General features: G+C 48.8%; 1 protein-coding gene across 3 annotated transcripts in view; it reads right to left on the bottom strand.

Moving 5' to 3' along the window:
- The window catches only part of WASF2 (WASP family member 2), a 33,990-nt gene extending 9,408 nt beyond the window's left edge, over positions 1–24,582 (bottom strand). Inside the window, exons 1-5 of one of the 3 annotated variants that reach the window (XM_026098139.2) lie at positions 24,437–24,582; positions 7,116–7,269; positions 2,981–3,115; positions 2,316–2,469; positions 1,039–1,156 (exon numbers count right to left, since the gene is read on the bottom strand). In XM_026098139.2, the coding sequence (XP_025953924.1) occupies positions 1,039–1,156; positions 2,316–2,469; positions 2,981–3,115; positions 7,116–7,245 (537 nt within the window). In that variant the 5' untranslated portion in view covers positions 7,246–7,269; positions 24,437–24,582. Of the gene's footprint in view, positions 1–1,038; positions 1,157–2,315; positions 2,470–2,980; positions 3,116–7,115; positions 7,270–7,570; positions 7,730–24,141; positions 24,275–24,436 lie in introns of those variants that run through there. The other 2 variants (XM_026098137.2, XM_026098138.2) reach the window with 2 other exon arrangements.
- Between the last annotated feature and the right edge of the window lie 1,117 nt (positions 24,583–25,699).

Below are 25,699 nucleotides of genomic sequence, written 5' to 3'. Positions count from 1 at the left end.
GGCTGGGATTTTTTTTAATTCACTGGTTGCTGACAGCTCTAAAGACACACGCACAGAAAGCACAGAGAGCACCAAAAAAAGACAGTGTCACATTTCCCCAGTGCAGCCCAGACATCATGCCATCATTGCACCCTGGCACGATCACCTTGAGGGCAGAGGGGAAGGTCAATTCCCCTCATCAATTCAGCTTTTCGCCTCTGTGTCCAGACTGCCAAATCCTACCAGCACTGGGCTCAGGTTAAGTGCTTTGCTTCAGGTGTGCAACATGGACACCTGCCCACAAAGAATTAGGTGTTAGCTAGCTTCAGTTTTGTATTTTGACATGCCCTAGATCTCTTTTGTTGTTTTGACCAGAAAAATCATTATCTGCTCTGATATTTAATACTTCAGTTGCTTGAAAGGTAAGCAACATATGTTCAAACCGATTCTTTTATGATGCAGCTTTCAGTGTTGGTGAACATGGCTCCAAATCCCCAGGCAACCAAATCAGGAACACTACCTGCTCTTTTCAGCTCAGATGGTTTTGTCAAGACTCCTCCTTGGCTCTATTTTAACATTAGGACCTGGTTTTGCACTCCTGAAGGGACATTCTCCTTTCTTTACTCTTCTGCAACAGAATTCATTACAGGGCTCGACACACTGAGGCACTGGGGCAGGGGTATTTGCACTGCTTCAACACCGAGCAGAGCCTTGTGCAATGTCACAAGTGCGGAAAAGACTCTGATACAACTTTCTCACCTGCTGACTGTACCAGCACTACGTTTGAAGACTACAAATTAAGCCACTACACCCATACCAAGAAGGGGACATTTAGAAGAACAGATTTTTAGGGTTTCCTTTTTTTTTTCCTTTTAAATTAGCAAGGATGAGGGTAAAGAGGAAAAAAACAAAAACCACTGAACTGATCCCTAAGGAGTTTAAGAGATTAAAGCCTGAATTTTGGATAGTAACTTTTGAGTCCCCAAGATTCGTTAACACTTCCCACCTCCTTTTCTCCCCAGACAAGGCTCTGCTGGCAGAGATCTCCCATATCCTCACCCTATGTTTCCGCTTCTCTTTCATAATATCCTTGGTGTCCTGAAGCATTTTCTCTTTCCAAAGGTCAAAGAAGTATGAAGGATCCGTGTAGAATTTAAGTGCTTCTTTGCCATCATCCCTAGCACACAGAGTGGGTAAAAACAAAATGAAACAAAAAAACCACACACACATAAAAAAGGACCAAGTCATTCATTTGTTTGAAGCTCAAAGAAAACATAAGGCACAACCCCAGACAACAGTTTAAAGGTCTGAAATGAGAAGGTCAAACATTCTGCTCTCGCCTCTGTCCTCCATTTCAAAACAGGCAGCCGACCATCGGCCTCACAAGAGCCATCCACTTGTCCCAGCTCTCCCACTTCCCGTCGCTTTCGCCCCCGCACGCACTCTCCATTACTCTGGATTTCAGCACCTGAAGAACTCAACTGCTCTGAACAATCACCAAGAGAGCAGCAGGTCTCTCACTCCAGCTCCCACTTGTTTTTATTATTTTTTTGGTGTGAAAAAGCCTTCTCCAGCCTAGGAACCCTAAATCAGACCAGCAGCGTCCTTGAAACTCACGAGTACAAACACACACTCCTAATTTGCAGTGCAGCAGCGTCTGGCAGAAGACAGCTGCCTCCAGCTATCTGTAATTACTTTTTACCTGTTCAAAAGATATTTATGGATGTGGGCTAAAGAAATCTCTGTATTCTGACCCCCTTTACTTCCTATCTACAAGATGAAATGGCACAGCGGGACTGCTAAGGAGAACTGGTTAGACAGCCACAGTGTAGGTCACATCAGATGTCTCAGACCAGGCACAGAAGGCCACAGAAAGCACCTCCAGATCTACAGGAGTCCGCTGCACCCACCTGGGTGAGAGCCACATACAGATGTATGCTCTGCAGTCGGCACCGTGGCTTTCTGGAAAGGAGCCACAGGGCTACAGAGAAGCACAAGAAAAAATGCATCATCTGCATAACACCTAGCATGTTTATGCAGTGCCAGCCAAGCCTTGCCCCAAGGCAGTCACAAAAGTGACGGCAGGTAACCAAACATGTAATTTTCTAGCTACGCGCATTCGTACAGCCCCCAAAGCAACATTTCACGTAATCCAGAGGATGGAGATTTCCTGGTGGATCTCGCTTTAGAAATGCAATTTCCCGTTGGAAACTCCTATTTTAATAAAACAGTCCAAGACGCCGCTTCATGGATAGGTAACAGCCTCCTCGGCTGGCTGCGAGGAAGAAATACCCCTTTGCAAGGGAGCATGGGCAAAGGAGATGCTGTAGCATTACCTGTAAGGGGAGAGGATGTTGAGAGGTGGAGGAGTATTGCAGGTCCCATAGGTTTCAAGAACAGGCACTGGGAGAGAGTCTCTGTCAAAGAGCTTCTGGTCCTGAGTAGTGGAGCTTTTGAAGGCCTTCCTGGTGTTAATGCCTTGCAGGGAGACTGTAAGGAAGAAGAGAGAGCAAGTGAAGAACAGCTTGACCCAGGCCAACAACACTGCAGATCAAGTAGCAAACATCTGATTTCAGTTGGAGTTCTTGGCATGCCTAGCACTTCTTAAGGTCAGGTTCCTTTTCCCACAGATCTCTCGGGAAACCCAGCAAATCTCAGATCGTGCCGTGCCAAGATCTGCTGCTGCACAGACATGGCTCTCTGGAGGGTTGCTGATGTGGTTTCAAACCCCTGCGACCAGGACACAACGTGCGCTGCTACTCAAACTGCTGAAGAGCCAGTTTCCACACGAGACTTGCTAACAAGCAACTCCAGTCTTGCCCAGAAAGGCTATACACATGAGCAGCACAGTGCTTTTTCAGGAAAAAGTCCCTCTTAGTCCAAGAGAAAACATTCCAACACCCTTCAGAGTGTCAGGCTCATTTTAGGGCCATGAACTACACCGGCTCGATGAGAATCTTTAGCATGCTTGGTCTGCAAGGACTGCGCTCCACTCCATTACCTTCTTCCTCTTTGGGATCCAGCTGAGTGACTTTGACTTGCAAGCGGTCAACTCTCTCGACTAGAATGCTCACCCGAGAGGCAAAGGTGTTGGCCTGAGTAAACAGCTCTCCAAATATGTCCTCTGCAAATTTACCTGGAATATTAAAGTGTCTGCATTACTCTCGTGAGCCACATCAGACTGTATTCAATCCCCCAGCTTGTTTTCTTGAAACCATCCCCACCAAAATTAACCTGCCACTGCTGCTTCACATTGCATCAGCCAGCCATGAATGGCATTTAAAAGAACCATGCTCGTTTTCAGGTTTGCCGGGACTGAGATTAACACCCAGTAAGGCAATGCTCTCTCCCACCAAAACCTGAGCCTTCTACGGCATCTTTAAGCTATAAAGCAGCAATTGAGACATACTTCTGAAGTCATTATTAAAGTCACAAAAAAGGGCTGACAATGTTATACTGCTTTGAGTTTGGATAGGTCTGCAGGTCCTTTAGGATTCTCTGCTGTTCTGTTTATCAGACAAGCAAATACAGTTAGATTTTCATTGCTCTGGAGAATCTCAGAAGCTCCCGCTCGCCAGCAGGCCTGCTTCCAGGGTAACTGGCACATATTTACAAGCTCAAAGTACTCTGCAACTACAGAGCAGACCCAGTCCTTGATCCTACAGCCTGAGTTACAACCGCACACGAAAGCACTGACCCTTTTGTTCCTTCAGGTGGCAGCATCTGAAAAATTGATGCATTCACGTTTATTCTAAATCAAAACCAAACGGGAACTTCTCAAACACGGATATTCTCTCTGTAACAGCTTGGATCGCCCAGTGGGCTGCCATGACAAACATCATCCATCCTTTGGACTGCGAGAGTGCCTGGAGGCTCGGATCAGGAGCTCGCGGCACCTCTTACAAGCATAACAAAAAGATGCCCTCTGTCCTTAAGAGTTTAAAATCTACACATACAACAAGAGGTGGCCCCAGGTAGACAGAGATGGGAGCAATGGAAGAAGGAACAAGAACTTACACCAAGTACTGTCTTTCTGTTCTGCCCTTGTGCATCGCCTAACGTAGCGAGGCCTAATCACGCTGAGAACCACACTAATCAAACCCAGCCTCGGCACTGACAGCGAAGGTGCTCCTGTGGAGTCCCTACTGATGGGAACCATTTCCAGCCACAGCTGCTGGAAACAAGGCTGCTCTCAGTAAGCAGTCTGGTTTTGAACTGCATCATCGTACAGCCAACAGTTTGTTCTCGAATCTGTTTGCTGTTACTCCTCAAGATCCTCTCCAACCTTCAGGAAAGGAAAACCAGTTGGAAGCCCGACTTTAACAGCAATTTTGGAAAACCTGGTGGTCTGCAATAAGTCACATCAGAAAGGCAAGTGTCCCCCCCGCAAGGCAACCTGAGGGCCCTATGCCACAGTCGTGCAAAGACTTTGAGCTAGTCTAAACTGATACCAATGCCAGGAGAAGTCGTCCCTTCCCCTCCCCATATCAGCGACTCGCTCCCACTCCCATGCAGTGCTCCTTTCACTGCCAAGCACTGGGGAACAAGCCAGGTTAAAAATCAACCTCCTCCACCCCTTTTGGTGGCAGTGCCAGCTCGACGCGTTTGTGGAATGCAAATGCTGGAAGTTGACTTCAGCTGACCTCTCTTTCTTCCACGCCCCCAGACAACACAAAATCTCCACATCTGCTCCACTAACAAGTTCTACCAGCTTCCCCCAAACTCATGAGAAGGGTTTTATTTCTGCAGAACCAGGGAGCTCTTGCTGAAACCGGGTTTCATGAAGGGCTCTCTGTTCAGCAGCGGCACAAGACCAGCTGCCCTATTTTATCAAAGGGAGCCAGGGCTTACCTACAGGATAATTTGACACCTCCCAGCAACAGCTCAAAAAGGAAAAGTCGTAATTTGGCTTTCGTTTTAATGAGAACTGAAAACCATTTCTGAATTTCACACGGAATTGCTACAAGCACTAGGGAAAAACACAGTCTTTGGTTTTCAGTGCTGAATGGGACATTTCAAGCATAAAATAAAACAAACAGCATTGCATGTACTAGTCTTGACACAGGAGGGAGAGGAAGGGACGGTCTGTATTCCCTTACCTGGGCAAGTGCACCAGGACTGGGTTATCATCCAGCATCTCCAATACTGTTCTGTGTTTCACGCACACTTTTAGATGGGGTAAGCCAGAGATTAGTTTACTGGTTTAGTTACTTTGACTGCAAAAGTGCAGCTTACAATCAAAATTATCTTTGTCATGCACTGGCAGGAAGACAGACGGCATGATTTAATAGGTCTTTCCATCTTTAGCTTGTGGATTCTATAAAATCACACACAAACGCACAGTCGACTTATACAAAGTGCTACCAGCTGTGATAGTAACGAAGGGTAAACTCACTGGAATATTAAAGTTTGACAAGATTTATGTTTGCGTCTTTGTAAAGAGACTGTGGTGCACTAGGCATGGCTGATTATTCACTTGACAGGGCTGTCACAGCCTACTGAACCTGCTTTACATTCCTGTAATATTCGACGTGTGAGGAAGGAGTGGATTTCTCTTCCAAAGTAGCAGCGATAAGGTGGGGGGCGAGAGGGGACAAGAGTTGGGTCATTTGGGGGCGAGCGTTCTGCAGTAGTTAGTCTAAATATCATTTCGTTTAAAATACTGCTGACCCCAGGGAAGCGGCTAAGAGACAACGCTCCGCGTTTCCTCCCCGCCCGCCTCGCTCCCCTCTCGCGCAGGGATGCCCGCAAGTGTCGGGAAGAACCAGCTCTCCCAGGTTTCCCCCGCAGCGCTCTCCTAGAGGTATCCGCGATTGGTCCAGCAGCACGCACCTCCCCGCCGCCCCCAGCGAGGCTCCCGCGGCACCTTCCGATAAAGGAACCGGGCTGCAATTTGGCTTCCAGCGCTTCGCTCTCCGACGAGGTGCAAGCAGAGCAGCTTTGAATATCCGAGCTGCTCAAAGAAGGTCGAAACCTGAGGGATTGCACCGGGCTCTGCCACGCTAACCCGCTGCATGCCTTTGGACCGGGATTAGCTTTTTTTCTCTGCAGCAGGGAACTGCACAGCTTTCCTGCCTTCCTCCTCCTCATCTCACACGCACAAGATGGATTTTTACTCACACTTCACAACCATCTTAGATACAAAACCTAACAAATCAGCAACAAGGGTCAGTCGAATGCGAGCAGAGACTGGTTCTGCCTGTGCAGTGACATTTCTACAACCAAACAGAACGCGATACCTACTGGCAGTAAACACATGGAAAGAGACTGTACCCAAGCTTTCTCAGCCACATGCAGACTACAGCAGGAGACAAGGGGCCTGCTTTGCAGAGCAAGCAGAAGGCTCACAGACACCAGGGAGAAGCTAAACCATGCATTAATCTGATTATCGAAGTATTTGCTAGTCTTGCTTCAAGGGCAAAGGTGGCTAATCAAAATCCAGAGCGTTTCAACAGAGCGAGGAGTCATTCCTGAGAGACCACAATTAACTCTTTATTTTTCTGATGGCACGTAGGCCCCCGTTTTCCCTCTGGCCCTTACGAGGCTACTGGTCAGCCCCTTGGAGAGCTGAGCTAGGCACGGCTACAGCATGCGCTGCTGTTTGAAGGAGCAGTCCAAAACCCCCAACGCCCCAGGGGCGATACTTCGCCCGAACAGGGGACTTTGGGTCTTATGAGGCAACAAATAGCATGGGCAAACAGGCTGGCTTCTGCAAGTGTGCTTTAATTACCTTTCATTAAAAATAAGACTACTGCCACACGGTAGATTCACCACAGTCGAGCTCCATTTAATAGCGCGTGCAATTACAGGCACATTCTCCGACACAAGATACCGGCTGCTCCGAGAGCCTCCCATTTTACAAGCCCGAGTTGCGCTCCATCCTTCCATCTGCAGTTTTGCTGCAGCCTTTCACACACGCACGCACACACATACCCCCCCCCCCCCATTTTCTTTTAGACGGGAAGGCAGTGGGACCGGGGATATGAAATCAGCATCAGATTTCTTTAGGAAAACATTTTAGCATTACCCAGGGAAGGCAGATGGGGGAGAAATAGGAACACAGGAGTAGAAAGGGAGCTAAATAAAGAGCACTAGCGACTCCTGAGGGCAACGCGCAGGCTCGCCATGGTACTCACTCAGGCTGCCCAGCTGTCGAATGACATTTGCCAGGGTGATGTTGGTCATGCATTCCAGCTCGCTTCGAACGCTAGGCAACGTCTGACGGCACAGGTGCCTTGGCTCAATGTTCCTCGTTACTAACGGCATGGTGGACCTGCTTCAGGCACTGTTCTGAAAGATGAAAAACAACCCAAAAAAGAAACAGGAAAGGATTACTCAACCGCAAATTCCAGGCACACCAGAGCCATGGTGTTCGTTTTTCCTGCTCTCAAATGGCTTTATTTATAAGCCTTCTTTCCCGCTCCCCACCCTTATAAAACTGGTTCTTCAGAAATAAAGATCCTGCTGTTCTATTGCTTGTAGGAACAGAAAGACCCACCAGCTCAGGTGTAGAGGCAGAGATGGAAAACTACACATCCAGCCCACCAGCGAGGTGCTGCTGGCAGCACCGCAGCCGTTGCTCCCTTCCTACCCATTTGCCGCCCCGAGCGGTCTCCTTCCTTCCGCACCCCGGCGCAGTGTCTTACGCGAGTCTCAAGCTCTTCTTCAAAATATTTTAACTTGCGATTAATAGAGTCTTCTTCAGCCAAGAGGATGAAAACAGGAGAAGAAAAAAAAAAAAAAAAAAGCCGCTTCCAAAGCACAGTGCCTGCCTCCTCCCTAGCAGCAGGGACAGAAAGGGCTCTCCTGAAACAACAGGAAGTGCTTGCAGCTGACCAGGAAACTTTCTGGTGCCTGTTCCTTATCCTGCTGGCTGCACCCCTCTTCCCTCGGAAAATCCCCGGGGCCGAGGTTCACACCGCGCCATTGTCTCCCGTCACAGCGCGTCGGCGTCGCGGGAGCGCTGATCAGGCTGCTGGGCTGGAGCGCGCTCAGAAAGAAATCAAGATTGATTGTACAACGGTCGGAACAAGCTTCCACGTCTGTCTTATTAAAAGAGAAAAAAAAAAATCAAGAAAATATAAGCGTCCGGAAGATATGCTTTAGACGGAAAATGCTTTCATGTGCAAGTCAATGCCTTGAACTAACAGAAGTCTCCCTTGCTAACGTGCCGAAACACTGCAGCAACAAATAGCTCGCTCTTTGCTCGGCTGCCTCGAAGCGGGAGAAGAAAACTTAGGTAAACAGAGCTCGGGACGAGGAGCGCGAGGCATGCCTGAAATCTTTAAAACTAAGTGAAAGCAAATACATCCCAACTTCTTGATTAATTTAGAAGGGGAAAGAATCACTTTTCTAGGTCAGCTAAGGAACAACCCAACAGAAGCAGCCAGCTCCCATGTGATAGGCATGCTGAGCTGCTCAGCCTGGGTGTAAAAATAAAACAGGAAGCGAACAGCTTGGGGAACATGGCTTCCTGTCACCAACAGCAAAAAACCAAGAACCATAAAAAATCAGCTGTTTGCTCTTGACTTTGAGCCACCCTTTGATAGTCTCTGTGGCAGCTGGCAGCTTATCTTTGAGGTCCAGGAGTCCTTCCTGGATGCTTTTCTATCAGGGTGTTAAGAGGAAGAAGTGGGCATTATCCCTCCTAATTACCTCAGAAGCCAGATTTTGAATTGCTAAATTTGACCCATTAAGGCAGAGGAGTTCGAGAGCCAGAGCGCACTGCACGCGAGGATATCTTCCAGGAGAGCAGATGCGGGGTGCCATTTTACACCGCCTGGAAGCGGGACATTTCATGTGTGTCCCTGCGCAAGGAAAGGGGCCCCCAAAGTCTGCAAACCTCACCAAAAAGGGGAGCGAGAGGATCTGCATACAAACAGAGAAAAGCAGAGATTCTCCGAGCACTGAAGACCACGCTGGACTTCTCTGCCCAGCACTGCAGCAGCCATCAGTAACTGCTGGGATATTTAAAGAAAAGGATGAGCTAAGGACGGACTCTGACCCTCACTTCTAAATACTCCACGTTTCATCAGTTACAGCTAAACTCCTTCAATCTTTTGTTGGCTCTGGCGCTTTACGCAAGACAAACTTTCCCAGCTCCCCCCAGACTGCAGTCTGCACCAACAAGCAGCTCTCATAAACAAGGCAGCATTTGCAGGCTGCCTGCATCGAGCTTCTCTCCAGCGCGTCCCCGGGGCTCAGCCAGGAGAGCGCATGTGGCTGGGATCTGCAGAGCCGCTGGTGGACAGCCCATCCACCAAGACCAGCTGGAAACCTTCCAAGGTGCAGGACGGTCAGAAGGAAAACAGCAAGAGGAGGAAAAAATGAGGCTACGTGCAGGGGGAAAGAGATGCGAGTGGGCACGCAAAGACGGGGAAAAAAGCCAAAAACAAACAAAACCCAAAAAAGTCAACAGCTGTGGAAGCTATGGGGAGAATGAGGGGCAGAAAATGGAACAGTGCCCCAAATACCCCCAGCAAACAGCAGCTCGGAGCACGCCGTTTGCACCCGTGCCCCCTCCCCACCCCCAAGCCTTTGCCTTCAAAGCTCGTTCTGAAACTAGAAGCATGGAGCAGTGGTGAAAGTTGCTTTTTACAGCGGTACGGCACATCTACCGTGGGGATTTGCACTGGTGCAAGACAGCCAGCAGAGAAGGGCTAAGAAAAACACTCCCTTTATAGCCTCCTCGCTCACGCTGCCAGCCACCCCCACCGTGCCGGCGCAGGCTGCCGCACTCCACTGCGGAGCGGGAGCTTCGCCCTCGTGACGGCTCCGCGGGCAGGACGGCGGCACCGCTCCTCCCAGGGCGGCCGGAGAGCTCCGCTGCCCTGCCGTTACTCCTCACCCCGTCACAAGCTGGCGAGCAGCAGCGAAACTAAAAGACGAGATTAACCCAGCAGAGCACGAGACGCGGGCAAGGCAGGGAGGGCAGGACGGGCTACGGATGATCCTCCTCCTGCTCCCGCAGCAGCCAGTAGCCTCTGGGACGAGGAGCGTTTTAAAGAAAGATTTCCTCTATCCGGAGTGGAAGGACATTTTTGTGATGGAACCAGACAGATAGGAAATCTGGGACCTACAAGCAGAGCCTAGAGTCGACATGAGTGGAGAGAAGTCAATGCCCCCCCCCCCCGCAGGGAGACACCTCCCTGTTAGGCCTCTCCCTCTCCCCATCAGTCTTTGGTGGGTGGGTAGAGAGATAACAGCTAATGGGCTCCTTTAAAACCTTCATGCCTCATGAGTAGGTGGGACAAAGATTAATAGTCTGGATTGGAAAATAAGTGGTGTATTTCGAAAGCGGCAGTCAGGAGGGGGAGAGGAGAAAATGCGGAGAAGGGACGAGGCGTGAGAGCGGAGAGAGAAAGAGGAAGCAGAGTGCTGCAGAGGCCCCCGGCAGACACCTGGGGGCTGGGAAGGGGACAGAGAAACGGCAAACGAAACTAGGAGGGACTGGCCTAAAAAAGCTTTCTGGGAGGCTCTGGCCCTTGTTCTTTTAAAGAGTCATTAGAAACTGATTGACAACACGCTACCGCTAAGTAAGGGCCATACAGAACCACTTCACTTTCGGTTATCAGGGCATGACAGCGCAGCAATTTTCCACCCTGACGAGCCAGACTGGTCATCAGGCATTAGTCAGTGTCATGCAACTATTACAGACCATACATTATGGCTGAATCCTACCATTCAAAAGTTAAATGAATAGCAAGGCCAAGAAACCTTATGTTTTTGGCAAAGATAAGCATCTCTACCTGTTTACTAACACCGAAGATTAAATTTGTTTGCACACTAGAATTTGGGGTGCATACAGTGCATATAAAAAGCTGCAAGAACGGCAGTCCATGGGCGCAGAACATCTCCATCGCTCCCACCCCAACCCCAGAGGAGATCGAGTACATTAAAAGTAGAGGAAGCAACACTGTCTGCAGCAGATTTCTAATGAATATGGGAAAAAGGAAAGGCAGACTGGAACACAGCACTCGCCTACGTGAAGCGGCAGGTTAGGCGATCTCTGCGGGCTGCAGAGCACGGCGGTGGGGGGAGCCACGGGGAAGCCCACCGCCGCTGCCTGGGTGCCGAGTCTGCAAACACCGTTGCGCCCCTTCACATTCAAAATACTCATCTTCCCAAGTGTCGTGCTTCACACCTTAAAAAAGGGGAAGCGAGGGCTTTTCTTAAGGTAACAAATGGTTTTCTCTCTCACTTGAATCAGAACTTCCCTACCTGCTCATGGCAAGTATTTCTTCTGAAGCCTCCAAGTCATGGCTTGAATCACAGGCAGCTCCAAGCCCTGTTACGAGGGCAGTGACTAAAAGCCAAACTATTCGAGAAGACCAGCTTCGCCCCGCAGCTCCTTTCCGCTTACCTCCCCAGAGCCACCAGCTGCCCCACCTCCAGCTGGGCATTGCCAGCGTTCCTCGTTCTTTTCCCCTCTCCCAAAATGCTTATGCAGGCATTGCTTAGCGCCGGCCTGCTCCGCGGCCCCGCGCCCTTCCAGAAAAAGTTTGCTGAGCGCAACAAAAGCCTCGGGAGCTTAGATCACCGCTCCCAGATTCCTAGCGCGCTTCCAGCCACAACTGGCATCTCGTTTCCAGGATTCATTGGCTTTTTTTGCTCCACATCGTCCTTCAGATCAATTCCTTTGCTCGCTCGCTTCGCACACAGTGGTCTCCAGCTCCTCATATTTCCCCAGGAAAGCAGGAATCGTGCCCAGCCTTTCTTCACACGGCTGCTTATCTGACACCTTACTCCCTCCACAACAAGTTCTCACCTTGAACGTCTTTCTCACCAGTTTTTAAGTAGATTCTGACTTTGACGATTATTTTTAGAAATGCTCTTGGGGTGCTAAGGAACAAACGTGGCGGAACGCAGGCTAGCGAAAGCAAAATGCAGCTTGTGGTTCTTGCTTTTCCTAACCCGCCACTTTGAGAAGAGCACAAACTAAATTTAAGAGGAGCTTGCTGCTGCTAAGATTGCTGATCAAGCCATCAACTGTTCTCCCCATGAGCTCTGCTGCAGTGGATCACACAGGAATCCGAGCTCTGGACTGGAATCAAGCACAATTGGTTTGCTTCAAACAAGAACTGCCAGTCTATAAACCCCTTGAACAAAGCTGTGTCTTATTGACTATTTTTAATAAATAGGGCTGGCACAGTAAAATTGGACAATTGTTATGAACAATAAAGGAGACAGACTTTGATTACAAGTATTCAGAAGCAACACAGGGACATTTTAGGATTGAGTATTTGCTTTGCAACACAAGTTCTGTCAACTGAAAACAGCAACTCAGACCAAATACTCCTTAACAAGCAGTTTGGGAGAAGAGCAGAGAACAGCAGTAACGCAGCGAGAGAGGAACCATCCTTTTTTTTGTATGGCAGGCAGATAGCACAGTCGATACCGTGCAGCAGAGGAGAAGGCAGGCAGGACTACAAGGTGAGATGCGCGTACGCGATGCACACAAAGAGCTGTAAATAACAGCAGAGTTTGACAGAGAGACCTGGCAAGGTTCTCCTCACCGATATCTGACCAACTAGCACAGCATTAGTGGGAGTCACCTGGGTAATTCCCCACTCAATGTGACACACAACCTCTTAGATCAGGGACCATCTGCAAATAAATCTGGACCCCAGCAGTGATATCATCTGTCATAATGTCTGGTGCAGCACAAAGCACCTAAGGAGGACAGAGCACATTCTGGGGGGTGCGGTGGGGGGAAATTAAGCTTTATTTCCAAGTACATCATGGCAACCAACCACCCTGCCCTCACCAGTAGCTACAAAATCCTCTGGCTGGACACAAACAAGCAACGTAGTCAAGAAGATCTAGCCTTCAGCTAAGCGCCGTGGAGAGCGGCCTTTAGGAGTACCCATCGGGGGATTAGACACACCAGCAGGTTTGGGGATGAGGGAGGAAGGAGATAATCAGATCTGAAATTCCCATCAGTATGAAATGAGACTTAACTCAGTAGCTTGCCAACGCAGACTGACTGTTCTTTCTAATGTCTATGACAACTCTGCTTCAAATTTCAAGCTTCTCTCAGCAGTAACTACTCCCCCATGTAGCTGTAATGGCCAGAAAGAGACCAGCTTTTATGTAACCCCAAAGACTAGCAGAAAGGGAAGCAGCAGCCACACACACGCAGAGAACTGAAAAAAAAAAAATTCGGCAGAAGGCTCTGCCGAGTGCTCAGGGCTATATCCAAGCTCACAATGCAGCCACAGAGAAGTGGGATGCAGCAATCAGAACTGCTACAGCTACACACTCAGAGAGAGACCTAGCAATCAGTGCTGCATCTGAGCAATAGGGAGTGAAATTATAGAGCAAACTGCCATGTGATGCCACAAACTCTTCCATTCCGCCAGCTGTAACAAGTATTCATTCCCAAAAACGCGTCACAGGCTCATCTGTCATTAACAGCCCAGCCTGCCAGCAGCTGAGCAGGAGTCAGCAGTGAAGGGCAGCTGCAGGGCTACTTCCTTTCGCAGAGGTCTGTTCTCCCCATAAAGCCGCAGGGGAGTTGCACGGGTAAATCCCCACGCGCAGCGGAAAACGCTGCCCACCGTCGCTTGCCGGGCACAAAGCATGGAAAGCCCGGGCTGCCCTCTTACCACTGTCACGCAAAAGCTTTCCTGAAGCAGGATCTGTGGAAAGCACGGGGACTTCAAGAGTTAGCCGATCGCAATAAAACCCTCTGCATATTAATATTCCACCTCAATCACCAGCTCGAGGACTTGAGAGATACAATCTGCCAGCGTTGCGAAAGCAGCGTTTTGGCAATAGCATGGGGTAAGAGCAGCACCGCACATTGCCACAGCTACGCTCTGACACGAGGAAACGTCAACCCTGATCTCGCAGAAAAACGAAGCCTTGTACAATGCACTGTGGAGTCCTTGAGCCAACAAACATCTAGCTCGCTCAGTTCCCAGAGCAAAAAATACTCTTTTCTTTTTTTTTTGTCTGCTGTCTCTAAAAAATGCAAAAGAGACTCAAAAAGCCATTTGCTGCATTTTTTTGTTTTTGTTTCTTTTCCCTGGCTCACGCATTACCGTCGTCATTTACTGCCCTCAAGGGGATTGCACAGGTGTGACTGAAAATTTGGCTCTTCCTTTTAAACTTTTGTTATCAGCTTTACCGAAGATGATCTTGCTGGAATAGCTGCCAGCCTGCTCTCCCGGCGAGGGACTAGCTCTAAGCTGCTGGCAGAAATCGAAGCGCGGGTGGGAGGATGGGGGGGTGGTCACTAAAGGGGAACACAGAGATCTTCTCGCTTCTGCTGCGGTGTAAATACAGGGCCAGCAGTCTGACCTAGACTTTCCCCCCCCTAAAAACAAACCAGTGCCTAATTAATGTTTTCATTCATTTAGCTGAAAAACAAGTTAAACAAAGAGGGTCACCTGGTGTTCCTATCAGTGCCCGACTTCTTAAGATACAGGCAGAACAAATGCATTTAAATAAAACCCTAGAAGAGATGTGACAAGAGAAAGGCAGTTTAGCTCAATTAGAGAGCGCTGTCACAGAGACTTGATTCTCAGAATACAGAACTATTGATTAAACAGGAATTAAAGCTCAGAAACAGAAAGGTTTCAAGGTCTTTGCCATGAGAATATACACCAGGAGAGAGGCGGGAAGGACTCCCTCGGCACTAGAAGAGCTCTGGCGTTGTTGCTTCCTTGGAAACAGGAGGTGTAAAGGGAGCAGAACATCTTCTGTTAAACCTATGAATAATTTTGGCAAGGATACAAGGTCAGTGACAATACAGAACAAAACCGTAAGCCTCAACCAACAGGTAGCTTTAGACTACTCAGACACAGAAATCTCCCTTTAGGTTCTCAAATATTTATCTAGTATGTGGGGAGAGGCCTGGTCACAGGGACGGGTATGAGTCCACCAGCAGATCTCCAGCTGCGCTCGGCCGGAGGCTGAACCACTGTCCAAAGGTTATTCAGTGATTTACACTAGATGAGTCACTCAGTCATCTGTTCCCAGGGGGGTAGGAGCCCCCTAAACAGTAACCACCACCAGGTTCAGCAGCCACAGCAGCCCAGGAGACAGGGCTCTGCTACGGGGGACAGCCACCCCGGCACCCGAAGCGAGTCCTTAGAGGGCAAGGGTGGGAAGCATCCACCGGCAAAGGAGAGGGCTCATTTCTCTCCCAACCCAGGCAAAACGAGTGCCGGATAAAATCAGATTTAATTTCCCCAGTCTTTAAGCTTAGCGCATTCTAACAGCACTGATTACGCTTGAAAAAGGCGTTGACTGGAAAACAGGCAATTCAGGTGACAACACAAGCACCACTATTCCCAACAGCTCCATTTTCAGCCGCTGTCGGTATCCGAGCCTCACGACGTCGCCGCGCGGATGCCTGCACGGAACTGCAGGCCAACTTCTGCAAATGGTGCACGGCTGCTAAAGCAAACACCGCTGAATCGCTCATTCCCAAGCTGAATTACTGCTAATGAGGATAGCATGTTTTCTTCCTCTCCTTCACACCAGCCTCCTCGAGCAAGAGGAAAGGCTTATGCCTGTTAGCTCTTAACAAAACATTCAGTGCAAAGCACAACTCTCACAATACATCAGCATATTTTCATTCTAGGGCAGTGCTCTGCAATTAATACAGGAAAAAAGGGTGTGTTTTTTTTCTAAATGACTTATTCCTGAAGCCTGAACATATTTTAACCTTCCTTTTCAGCAGATAAACTCTCTCATTTGCAACTAAGCCCAGCCTCCCCTCCTTTAACACACACTAAACTGTTTTGATTAACGAAAGAGTAGGAACAAACCAGTTCCAACTGTTTTCTATACAGCTCAACTGCTCTTTCAGTTTCAGCTCACGCCTAGATAATTATATCACAGCACCGAGTGCCCCCACCCTTCTGCTGCACTTGGGGAATACTGGAAAGATAAGTCTTTTCTTAATTATTAAATGTAAATAGCTCATTAAATATAATCCAATTACTTTAATTGTAAGAAAAAGGAAGTAATTACAATATGTACATGTATTCTTGCCTGAACAGTTTTAATATCTTAAATGAATCTTTGCAGCATTAATATTTTTAAGTTAACCTTTGACATGAGAAAAAAAGACACTGACTCCCTGATATTTTCAGAAGTGTTATATCTGCTGGGATTTCTGTCACAAAACAAAGGAACAGCCTCAAGCATCTAAATTCAAATGGTTTGCGAACAATGTCTTAATAAAGTCAAAATAACACATGGGTTTTCTACTACGGGAAAAAAAATATACACGAGATGTCACATTAAACCCCCTAATGTGTTTCTTGGATCTCCTGAGCGAGACAGAGAAAGGGCAATACTGGGCACCATTACAGAGCTGGCAGGATGGACAAACCCCCCCAACCCCGCGGGTACCTAAGGCAAGCACGAATCCCATGTTTTCCAAGCATCTTCTCCCTTCCTGCCACTATGGTCTGTCCTGCCTGAGGATGAAAAGAGGAACCAGGGGCCGGGGAGGGGGAAAGCAGCCTGCCCCATTTTTAGGACTAGCCTCTCGTTTTGGAAAAGCGGCCGCAGCACAGGCACAGAGGGGCCCGGCGAGGCAGCCTCACCCGCGCGGCATCGCCGGTCCTGCTTGCTGTGCACGCACGAACCATCTGCGCAGCGCACAGGCACGCGCACGCTCCCGGGCTGCCACTGGGGACCTGCCGGCAGAGCTGCAGGAAGCTGCGAAGAGCAGCCCTCTGGTTTTGCTCAACAGTCACAGTCCTGGACTCACTTTCTCCATCAGTGCAGCCAACAGGACGGAACGATCTTCCAAGCAGACTTCGGCAGGGCCTCGCTGCTTCAGTCAGGCCCCCCGGCTTGAGGGGGCAGGGTCGAGTTTCAGTTTGGATTTGGTGGCAGATGCCTGTGTAATCTCCTTGGGACACTCAGAAAAATAATCTGTTTTAACTGCAGTTGTTTCCATTTCGCATGTTCTGAGCCCAGTCGTGATCTCACCTTATGTAATCCGCAGTGCAAGCTCCAAGCTCTGTACCATCCAAAACTACTTCAGAGTGTTTGAAACCATCACTTTATTTAACTGATCTTTTCAGGAGAAGAGATTAGACTGTATTATGGTTGCTAAAGATGCAAGTCATTCTATCAAAGCTCACCACAAGGTCCATAATAAGCTGCTTTATGGAAACCTCTCATGAGAAGCCAGACCCTAGATGTAACCTCTTTGATACAATATTGAATTCTCAATAGCAACCAAAAGGCTATTTTGTATAAGTTAATTACATGGGTTTTTAATTTAGCCTCCAGAGGGGAAGTGGCCAGTTACTTCATGCTGCCCTAGACAGAAGGTAAAGGTTTTACACAAGCTGTGTTTATAGCTATATGCCTTCCTGCAGCAAAGGATCGGCTCAGCAGCTGTTGGTATTGAAAGAACAGGATCTGGGTGTGTACATGGTTCGCTCGCCTTTTTTTTTTTTTTGCAGCTGCAAGGCCAAAACCGTAAGAGCACGAGCTTTTTCTTACGGCGCACAAAAGCCGGGTGCCTGAAAGGGAACTCGCTTCCGCTCTGGCAAGCGCTCAGCTAACTCTCTGCTGGGCTAAGGGGTGGTCGTGGAACTTTCACCCATCCATTCAGCCAGGGCTGCTGTTCCCCCTCCCTCCCAATTAAATCCCATTTTTTGCACTCCATGCATGAACTGCAGCTACACCAATACATCAGATATTGTGGCTGATAGCCTTCTCTGAATGCCACTTAAAGCCCTCCAGTGCAGAGCCGCCTGAAAGCAAAGCATCATTCATTCTTTGAGCAACAGAAAAGACTTCTGCTATACAGGGACTTGAAGTAGGACTCTAAGAAGTAGAAAAGGGCATACGGTGAAAGAGGAAATGAGAAATTAAAACCACATTCAATCTTATTAGTGGTAATACAATAGGTCAAAGCACTTTGCAAAATTCTACTGCCAGCGAACAATTTACACAGAACTGCTATGCAGTAAGTAACACCGGCCTGTTTGGCTGTTGCAGAAAGAGCAGAGATTCCCAATGGCTATTTTAAACAGCCCAGCTGGGGAAGGGCGAGGGCTAGGGATATTACCTCATGTGTTTTGGGAGAGCATATTTGCAAGACTGGAATCTGAGGAATATTCCCCCCTCCTCCTTTTCCCATCTGAAACATTTCTCTCTCTAGGGATTCCCAGCATCTTATAAGCGAAGCCTCTTTGAAGTACCGCAAAGTGGCATTGCTCATCGTTTCAGTAATGATAGTAAATAAGCTCCAGTATTTTGTTGATCCTACTCCTTTTGCTGTACAAACAAAAGGTCAGAATCATTAGCCCAGTTTTATGAGTGGGCAGAAATGGGAGACTCAAAACAGTTAGGTGACTCTGTAACATCACATGAAACGTCAGCAGCTAAGCAAGAGAAAACCTTAAGCCACAGGACTGGAACCAAGAACAGCCATGCTAGCTTGTCCAACCTCCAGCTAAACCAGCATCCTCTCCACCAGCAGACAGATACCAGATGCTTAAACAAAGAGCATAAGAACAAGGCAAATATAGAGCAACAATTCCCCCTTTTTCCACTTTGCAGCAATCTGCACCTTAAGGCCACTCTGAAACAAGCAATATTATTTAGTTGTCCTTTATGGATTTCACTTCCATGAATGTCTCATCAGTTTCTGAACGTATCTGAACTGGTGGCATCCATGATATCTTGGGGCAGCAAGTCCAATATTTATCACACACTATGTGAAAAGATACTTCCTTTTATGCCCTGCGCTTTACAATTAGGAGATATCAATGTCAACTCCAGGTGTGGAAAGAAGCAGGTCGTTGCTCCATAAAGGGATTGTTCAAATAAATGCACCACCATCCATATTAAATAAGCACCTTCTAAGGAGAAGGTTATCTGGCTACCTCACACAACATAAGAGAATATTTCAATTCTTACTGAACACTTTCCAGCAGAGGCCAGAAAAATGAACTCCTGGTTTAGACTTGATTTACAGCAACAGTAAGAAGAAATAATTTTCAGTGGAAAGTTCTTTGTCCATTCTCTACTCTTCCAACAGTAATACAAGAGAATCAAAACCTTTAAAACAACAGGTCACTAGTGATCTCAGAGCAGCATCTCCAAACTGATGGCACAGCAGCAATCTCTCATGCAGAAACTGAAGCCTTCAAGCACAAATGCTAAGTGCTGTTGCTTCATAAGCACGTCCCATCTTCTTCTCTTCACATCACAGCAACCTTTAAACCACTTCTCCCAGGCGCAGGTCCAAGGAGACCGCTTTACGGGAAGAGACTACACAGAACTCCTCAGAGGACCAGAGCAGGTCACCGCTGACCCCATTTGTGGGAGCAAGAGCACAGCTAGAAAGAGATGCCACACAGAACTGCATGGGAAAAGTCAACACAACAACACCAAAGCTAAGTCAGAAATATTTCAGCATCAGAAGACGAACAGACTGTCCTCCACGTTTGCAAGCACTGCTGCTTGCCACCAGCCCTGTGACCAACAGGGACTCCTAGGCCCCCTGTAAAGTTTCTTCAGCAAAGTCCCTGGCAGATGCACGCTTGAGGTACCTGCGCTCGACAGCTTCTTGAGTAGTAACATAATACCAGAAAGCTTTACCGCGATATCAAGAATTAGGGAAGGATCTTGAGGTACTATTTCTTAGTCCTACTACTACACTACAGCAAAAGCAAGTTTTGGATTTGAGAATGTCATTAATGCTATGTACTGCCCTCTGCACTGCTTGCTCAACAAAATAAGATGCAAGCTCATGTTTCAGCTCTTCTGGGAGGGGACCACCCCCCTACTGCCCCCCAGGAACAAAAAAGTCCTACAAGTCTTCAGGTAGAAAAACTAATCTTGTATAAATCTGAATCAAACCTGAATCTGATGACCTTCTACAGAAGCTCTTATTAGCACAGCCTTTACAGTGAAGCCTGATCAGCAGCGCGAGTAGCTTACCCTCCTCAAAAAGAAAACACACAGCATTTTTATTACAGTTACAAAAATACATGGGAAGTAGATTTCAACAGGGTGGTTCTGTTCTGAGCAGTCATTTGCTTATTACCCATAAACCATTTCCATTACTTTTTTTCCCCTCTAAATCCAGTGTTTATAAATACCTACAATATTTAAATAACTGTTAATTTGTCATAACTAAGGGCCTGATCACACAAATATTTATTCTTGAGCAGTGAGAATGAATAAATAAATATTAATATAAATACAATTTCTTACTCCAAACTCCATTAAAAGCAAGAGCGCTGCTGAAAACAGTAAAACATCATAGAACAGGGAACTGTTCTGCTGGGAAAAATAGTTGTATTTTGCTTTCCTAAATTTCAGCACAGTGAAAGCATCAGAGAAACATGATTTCAATTCTAGTTTGCCTCCTGTGCATTTTACATCCCTATGGCATTATTTTAGAAACTATATAAAGGAACAAATCTGGTATTGAGCCATCAGACAGTGGCTGGTCTTGGCCATTTTAACCCTTGAGAGAAACTTTTGGCAACGCGTGTTTTTTGCGGAGTCCTCAGGTCCCACTCTATATGAAGACAGCAGGAAGCTTATGCATGACATGTATATGCACAAGCACCTAAAACTGTCATTCACTCATTTTTCTGACTCATGCAGCATAGGCAGCAATGTGTTTTGCTCAGCCTAATGACCAAGGGCTAAGTATTATCGTTAAACATAGCACAGACAAAATAGAAACCTTACATTTAAAACTATTAGATGTTTGAGTCCAGAATATCCATGGAGAGAAGCTACCTTGAAGGATTAAAGATGAGTCTTACACTTGTTGAAGTCTTTCTTATTACAGTCCATCAAAAAAACTAACCTAATTTTTGTGGAAACATGAATCCTCACAACCTTCTTTGGTAAATCCATCTCCTGATCATTATTTTTTGGAGATGGAAGAACAACGAAACTATATGCATATGAGGCAATCACTGAAAAGTTTTAACCCCTCCACCCATGCTCTGAGATTATCTAAGCTTTGTGAATGAAATCAATTTTTCCTAGACCAGCCCTGAAGAATGAGATACATTCAGAGCATGCTGAGAAACTGGGTTGCTAGTTATAATAAAGGTTATATGATTTTTAATGAATGGCTGCTCACAAATACACTCTGAACAGAAACAGTGCATTTTTGAGTTACTGTTCAGTGTGTTATATTATTCCAAGGGGAACTAGTCTTATATTCTGCTGAAAAGAAACAAACACACACACACACACCACCACTTTATTATTAACTCATTACTCCAAACTCCAGCGGTGACATCTCTAAAGAAAAGAAGACTACAGTTCCAGGCTTCTATCCTTCAGTAAGCCACTACTTTAGGTTTTAATAACACCACATTTCAAATAGGGTATGTACAAAAAAAAAATAGTTATAAACACACCGTATTTCTTTTTTTTCCCTGAACTCTTGGCCTGCATTCCCCCCATAGCATAGTTTACAAAGCCAGAGCTTGAAAGACTTGTTAGGAATGTACAGCAGGTGGAAGCTAAGGGAAGAATCGGGGGCGAGCCCACAGCCTAACATCATTCATTTCATTTCATTCCCACACCTCTGATTTTGTGGGGCTGGGGACGTGAGAATAGTGCAGTTAAGCTGGGCTCTTGCTAACATCACCGTGCAGCAGCTCGGAAAAACTGATGAGCAGCAGAGAGTTTGGAAAGGCTTATCTCCATCGCTTTGGAGAGGAGGGAGTCTAACAGGCACTAGAAGTCTTTTTTTTTTTTTTTTTTTTTTTTTTTTTTTTTTTAAAGAGTGGAATTTGGGACATTTACTTCTTGAATTTGTTACAAAATAAATAAACAATCAACTTTCTTTTTTTAAAGCAGTGAAAACATGCACTTTGGGAAGAAGCTTACATTCAGCTCACCCTTGGAAGATTACGCTCTTACAACCAACGCTCATTAGGTACAGCAAAGCTTCACCTTGATTCACCTGGGCTACATAGGGAGCTGATACGCCCGCTCTTCACCCCTAATTGAAGGGAGTTTTTTAAACCAAGCAGCAATCGATGCTTTCAAAACTAGAGTTCCCAGTTCGATCCCTGCTGTCACCAACCTGCTCAGGTGCAACATGGCCCACTGTAGCTTGTACATGGATTTGAATTAGGTGGGCTTCTAAGACTGGGCTGAAGTGTCTCATTCAAACCCTGTATTTTCAAGCACACTCCTTCCAAAATAAAAGCACAGAGTTGTGAAGTGTCTGACCCACTCCACCCCACTTGCTGGATAAAGCTTGTCCTTGGCTGTGAGCGCAAGCGGATTTTCAAAGTCACTCTATCAACATATTGTCTGTGTTTTCAGTTGGTAGATGTTAGCTTTGGTTTGTTTTTAACTAAGTTTTGGATTAAACTCTGTATTAGCTTCTATGACAAAAATCCACTCAAGGTCACTAAAAGGCCAATCAGGATTCCTAATGAAAAATGTTGCAATACAGCATTTTAATTCCAGCAACACTTAGCAGCAACCAATTCTACAGACTTTTAAAGCTAGTGGAAAACATAACTATTCCCCTTTCTCATGTGATCAAGCATGCGCACTTTAACACTTCCCAAAAAGTAACATTTTGCATCAGCTTTGCCACAGGGAAACACATACTACTGGTTTGTCACATCTTTTACTTTCAACTTTTCCATTCTCACAAGATTTCCCAGTCTGAGGGAAGGACACGCAAGTGTGAGAGCTACAAAAGGCTTGATAAATTATGGCCTTGTTTGCAGCAATTACAGCCCTGTCCACAGCAGGTGTACTTATTAAAGTTCCATATCATTGTTAATATAACTTCATATCCACTAAGATCTTCACTGCTGGGAGTCTCAGGCTATCAGTATTCTCTAATACCTTATTGAACTGGCCTACTCTTGGCATTAAGATGCCATATAGTCCCACTAGTGGCCCCAGCTATGCGAGGGCTCCCAAGTATGCTGCTACTAATGGAAGTAAATCACTAATGCCAAGTGCAAAACTTTCAGCAGAAAAAAAGCCCATCGGGGGAAGGTCTTTAAGGTCAAATAATAGCTAACAGGGAGGAGCTGCAACATCTTGCCTTTCTCCAAAGGACATATGCCATTTGTATCCCAAAGGAGCAGCTCCAATACAAGCCCAAATGCTAGTGAGGTACAAGCCTGAGGACATTGCCTGGCAACTTATTTTTTCTCTGAAAGAAATATGGTCCGAGGTCACCGGTAGGTCAGCACATTTGACTGAACTACCCAGCCATATGCCATTACACCCTTGAAAGCTTCTTTTCAGATAGTGCCCAGGGATTTAATATTAGGGAAGACATTTCCCAACATATGCCCCCACACAGTCCTACCTCAGGTAGCTTTACATTTGATATGGCTGCACGGTTAGCTGGTAGCCAAGGGGCTTACACACATCCATAGGGTGCATCCACACGTACCGAAGGATGCACTCACTTCCTGGGGCAGGAAGACAGCCGGCAGGGAGAAGGCGCTTTCACAGCAACCCTCCATGAGGGCAACTGCAACAAGAGCAGCCACCTGCACCGACAGACTTTCTACACAAGTAAGAGACACGCACACGTGTGCACAAGCACCATGATGATGGACTGATGTGAAACCCAGAGAGCAAAGGCCACAACCAGCCTGGTGAGAGAGGGACCCCCCACCCCCAGCAAAGCAGCACTTCCTCTCCCTTAGGGTGCAGCCAGCAGCCTCCCCTCCTCCCCAGCCCCCCAAGCTGTTCCCAGCTAAGCCGGACCTCGGTAACAGCCCCAGGACAGGGGACACCAGCAAGGCCTGGGCTCAGCTCAGCAGCCGGCCTTCCCCCAACCCAGCCCAGGGCACTGTCCCGCCAGGGCAGGGCAGCGCCCCCAGCCCCCCGGCCAGCCCAGGCCCAGCCCGGGACACACAGCCCGGCACTGAGCCACGGCCCCTGGGAGGGGCAGGGCAAGTGTCAGCCCGGGATAAGGCCATTTCCTTCTCCCTCCCCCTCCCAGGCTGGGCCAGACTCCCCCCCAGCCGGGGACGCCAGGGCCCATACAGGGCAGGGGGATCACTATATAGCAGGAAACAGTGCGCGGCTCACCCCCACAGCTCACTATTTGGCAAGGGCCTAGCAGCCCACCCCAGCGCCTCCTCCTCTCTCCCCGCGGAAGAGGCGGCCCGGGAGGCCTGGGGGGTCGCCGCTGCCCGCTCTCGCACTCACCCCACTCCGCAGCTGTCTTCTCCGGCCCCCTCGGCTCGCTACCACCAGGGCGGGCCAGCCCGGCCGTCCGCCATTCCACAGCTCCCCCTCCCTGCCCTGACTCAACCTCGCCCCGCCTCCTCCCGGCCGCCGGTCCGCTATCCCATTGGTTCGCTGGCCGCGGCTATTGCCATGTCATTGGCTGATCTCTGCTGTCTATCAAGACGGTCCTACGCCACTTGCGTACGAAACTAGAGCAGCAAAGGAACCCCACCCAAGCCGGCCGCGCAAAGAGAGTAAACAGGGCGGAAAGTACCATCCGGGGCTCCAAAAGGGGGGAGTCTTGGATGACAGAGAGAAACATTTCCAGGGGAGCAGGGAGGAGCCCGACGCCACGCACAGTGACAGAACTTCAAAATATATTTCTGGGCCCGCGAGTTCCAGCGCACGACCTTCTTCCAGGTTATCCTGGAGGAAAAGGGCCTCTTTCCTTCCGGGAGCTCCCCCCCCCCAAGAAGGGCTGCACCTTGGTGCTGCCTTTCGCCTCTATGGTCTGACGCCCCGCAAGGAAAGTTCCACCTGGGGGCGTGGCGGTGTCACGCCAGGGCGCCGGGGGGCGCGGGCGGCGGTAGGGGCGGGGGTTAGGGGGCAGGGAAGGGACAGGGGTGGGGGTTAGGGGGCAGGGGTGGGGGTTAGGGGGCAGTGGGGGACAGGGGTGGGGGTTAGGGGGCAGGGGTGGGGGTTAGGGGGCAGGGAAGGGACAGGGGTGGGGGTTAGGGGGCAGGGGTGGGGGTTAGGGGGCAGTGGGGGACAGGGGTGGGGGTTAGGGGGCAGGGGTGGAGGTTAGGGGGCAGGGGGGGACAGGGGTGGGGGTTAGGGGGCAGGGGTGGAGGGCTTCGGGGGACAGGGCCGGGCCGTCACCAGCTCTGGGGGTGCAAACCCAGGGACCCGCCTCTGCCCGTCAGCCACGAGCCACCGCCAGGGGTACCCAGCACCGGGGGGACCTACAACCACGGTTACCCAGCGCCGGGGTACCTGCAACCATGGTTACCCCATGTCAGGGGTACCCCGTGCCCTGAGGGTACCCCACGCCGGGCCCAGGCGGCCCCTCTCCACGCAGGCCGCGCGGGGCGGTGGCTGCGGGAAGCCGCCGGGTGACGTCGGCGTTGGCTCCGGCACGGTTTCCTCCCCGTGCCCCGGCGCTCCCGCGGGTGGCTGGGAGCGGAGCCGGTCGAGCCTCCCGCTTTGACGGAGCGGCTGGGAGCAGAGCCGGACGAGCCTCCCGCTTTGACGGAGGGGGCCGACGCAGGCAGCGATGCAGCGGGGCCTTGCCAAGCAGCCGCGGCCGCCGGTCCCGCGAGGACGTTTTGTCCCTGCTGCAACCTTGGGCGACCCTGGGCGCCTCCATCCCCCTCCTTTTCCCCCCAGTTTTGCTCTCGGCAGAGCAGGGGTGACGCTGGTGAGACCGCGGGGGTCAGCTCTGCGCGGGGATGAGGAGCGGGGCGTACAGCAGTGCGGGTTGCTGCACACCGGTAATCCTCTTCGACTTGGAAAAGCGATCCTCGAGGGGGAGAGGAGG

This window comes from Dromaius novaehollandiae, chromosome 23, assembly GCF_036370855.1.
Source record: "Dromaius novaehollandiae isolate bDroNov1 chromosome 23, bDroNov1.hap1, whole genome shotgun sequence".
Classification (NCBI taxonomy): Eukaryota; Metazoa; Chordata; class Aves; order Casuariiformes; family Dromaiidae; genus Dromaius; species Dromaius novaehollandiae.
This window is presented reverse-complemented; position numbering and strand designations above follow the sequence as displayed.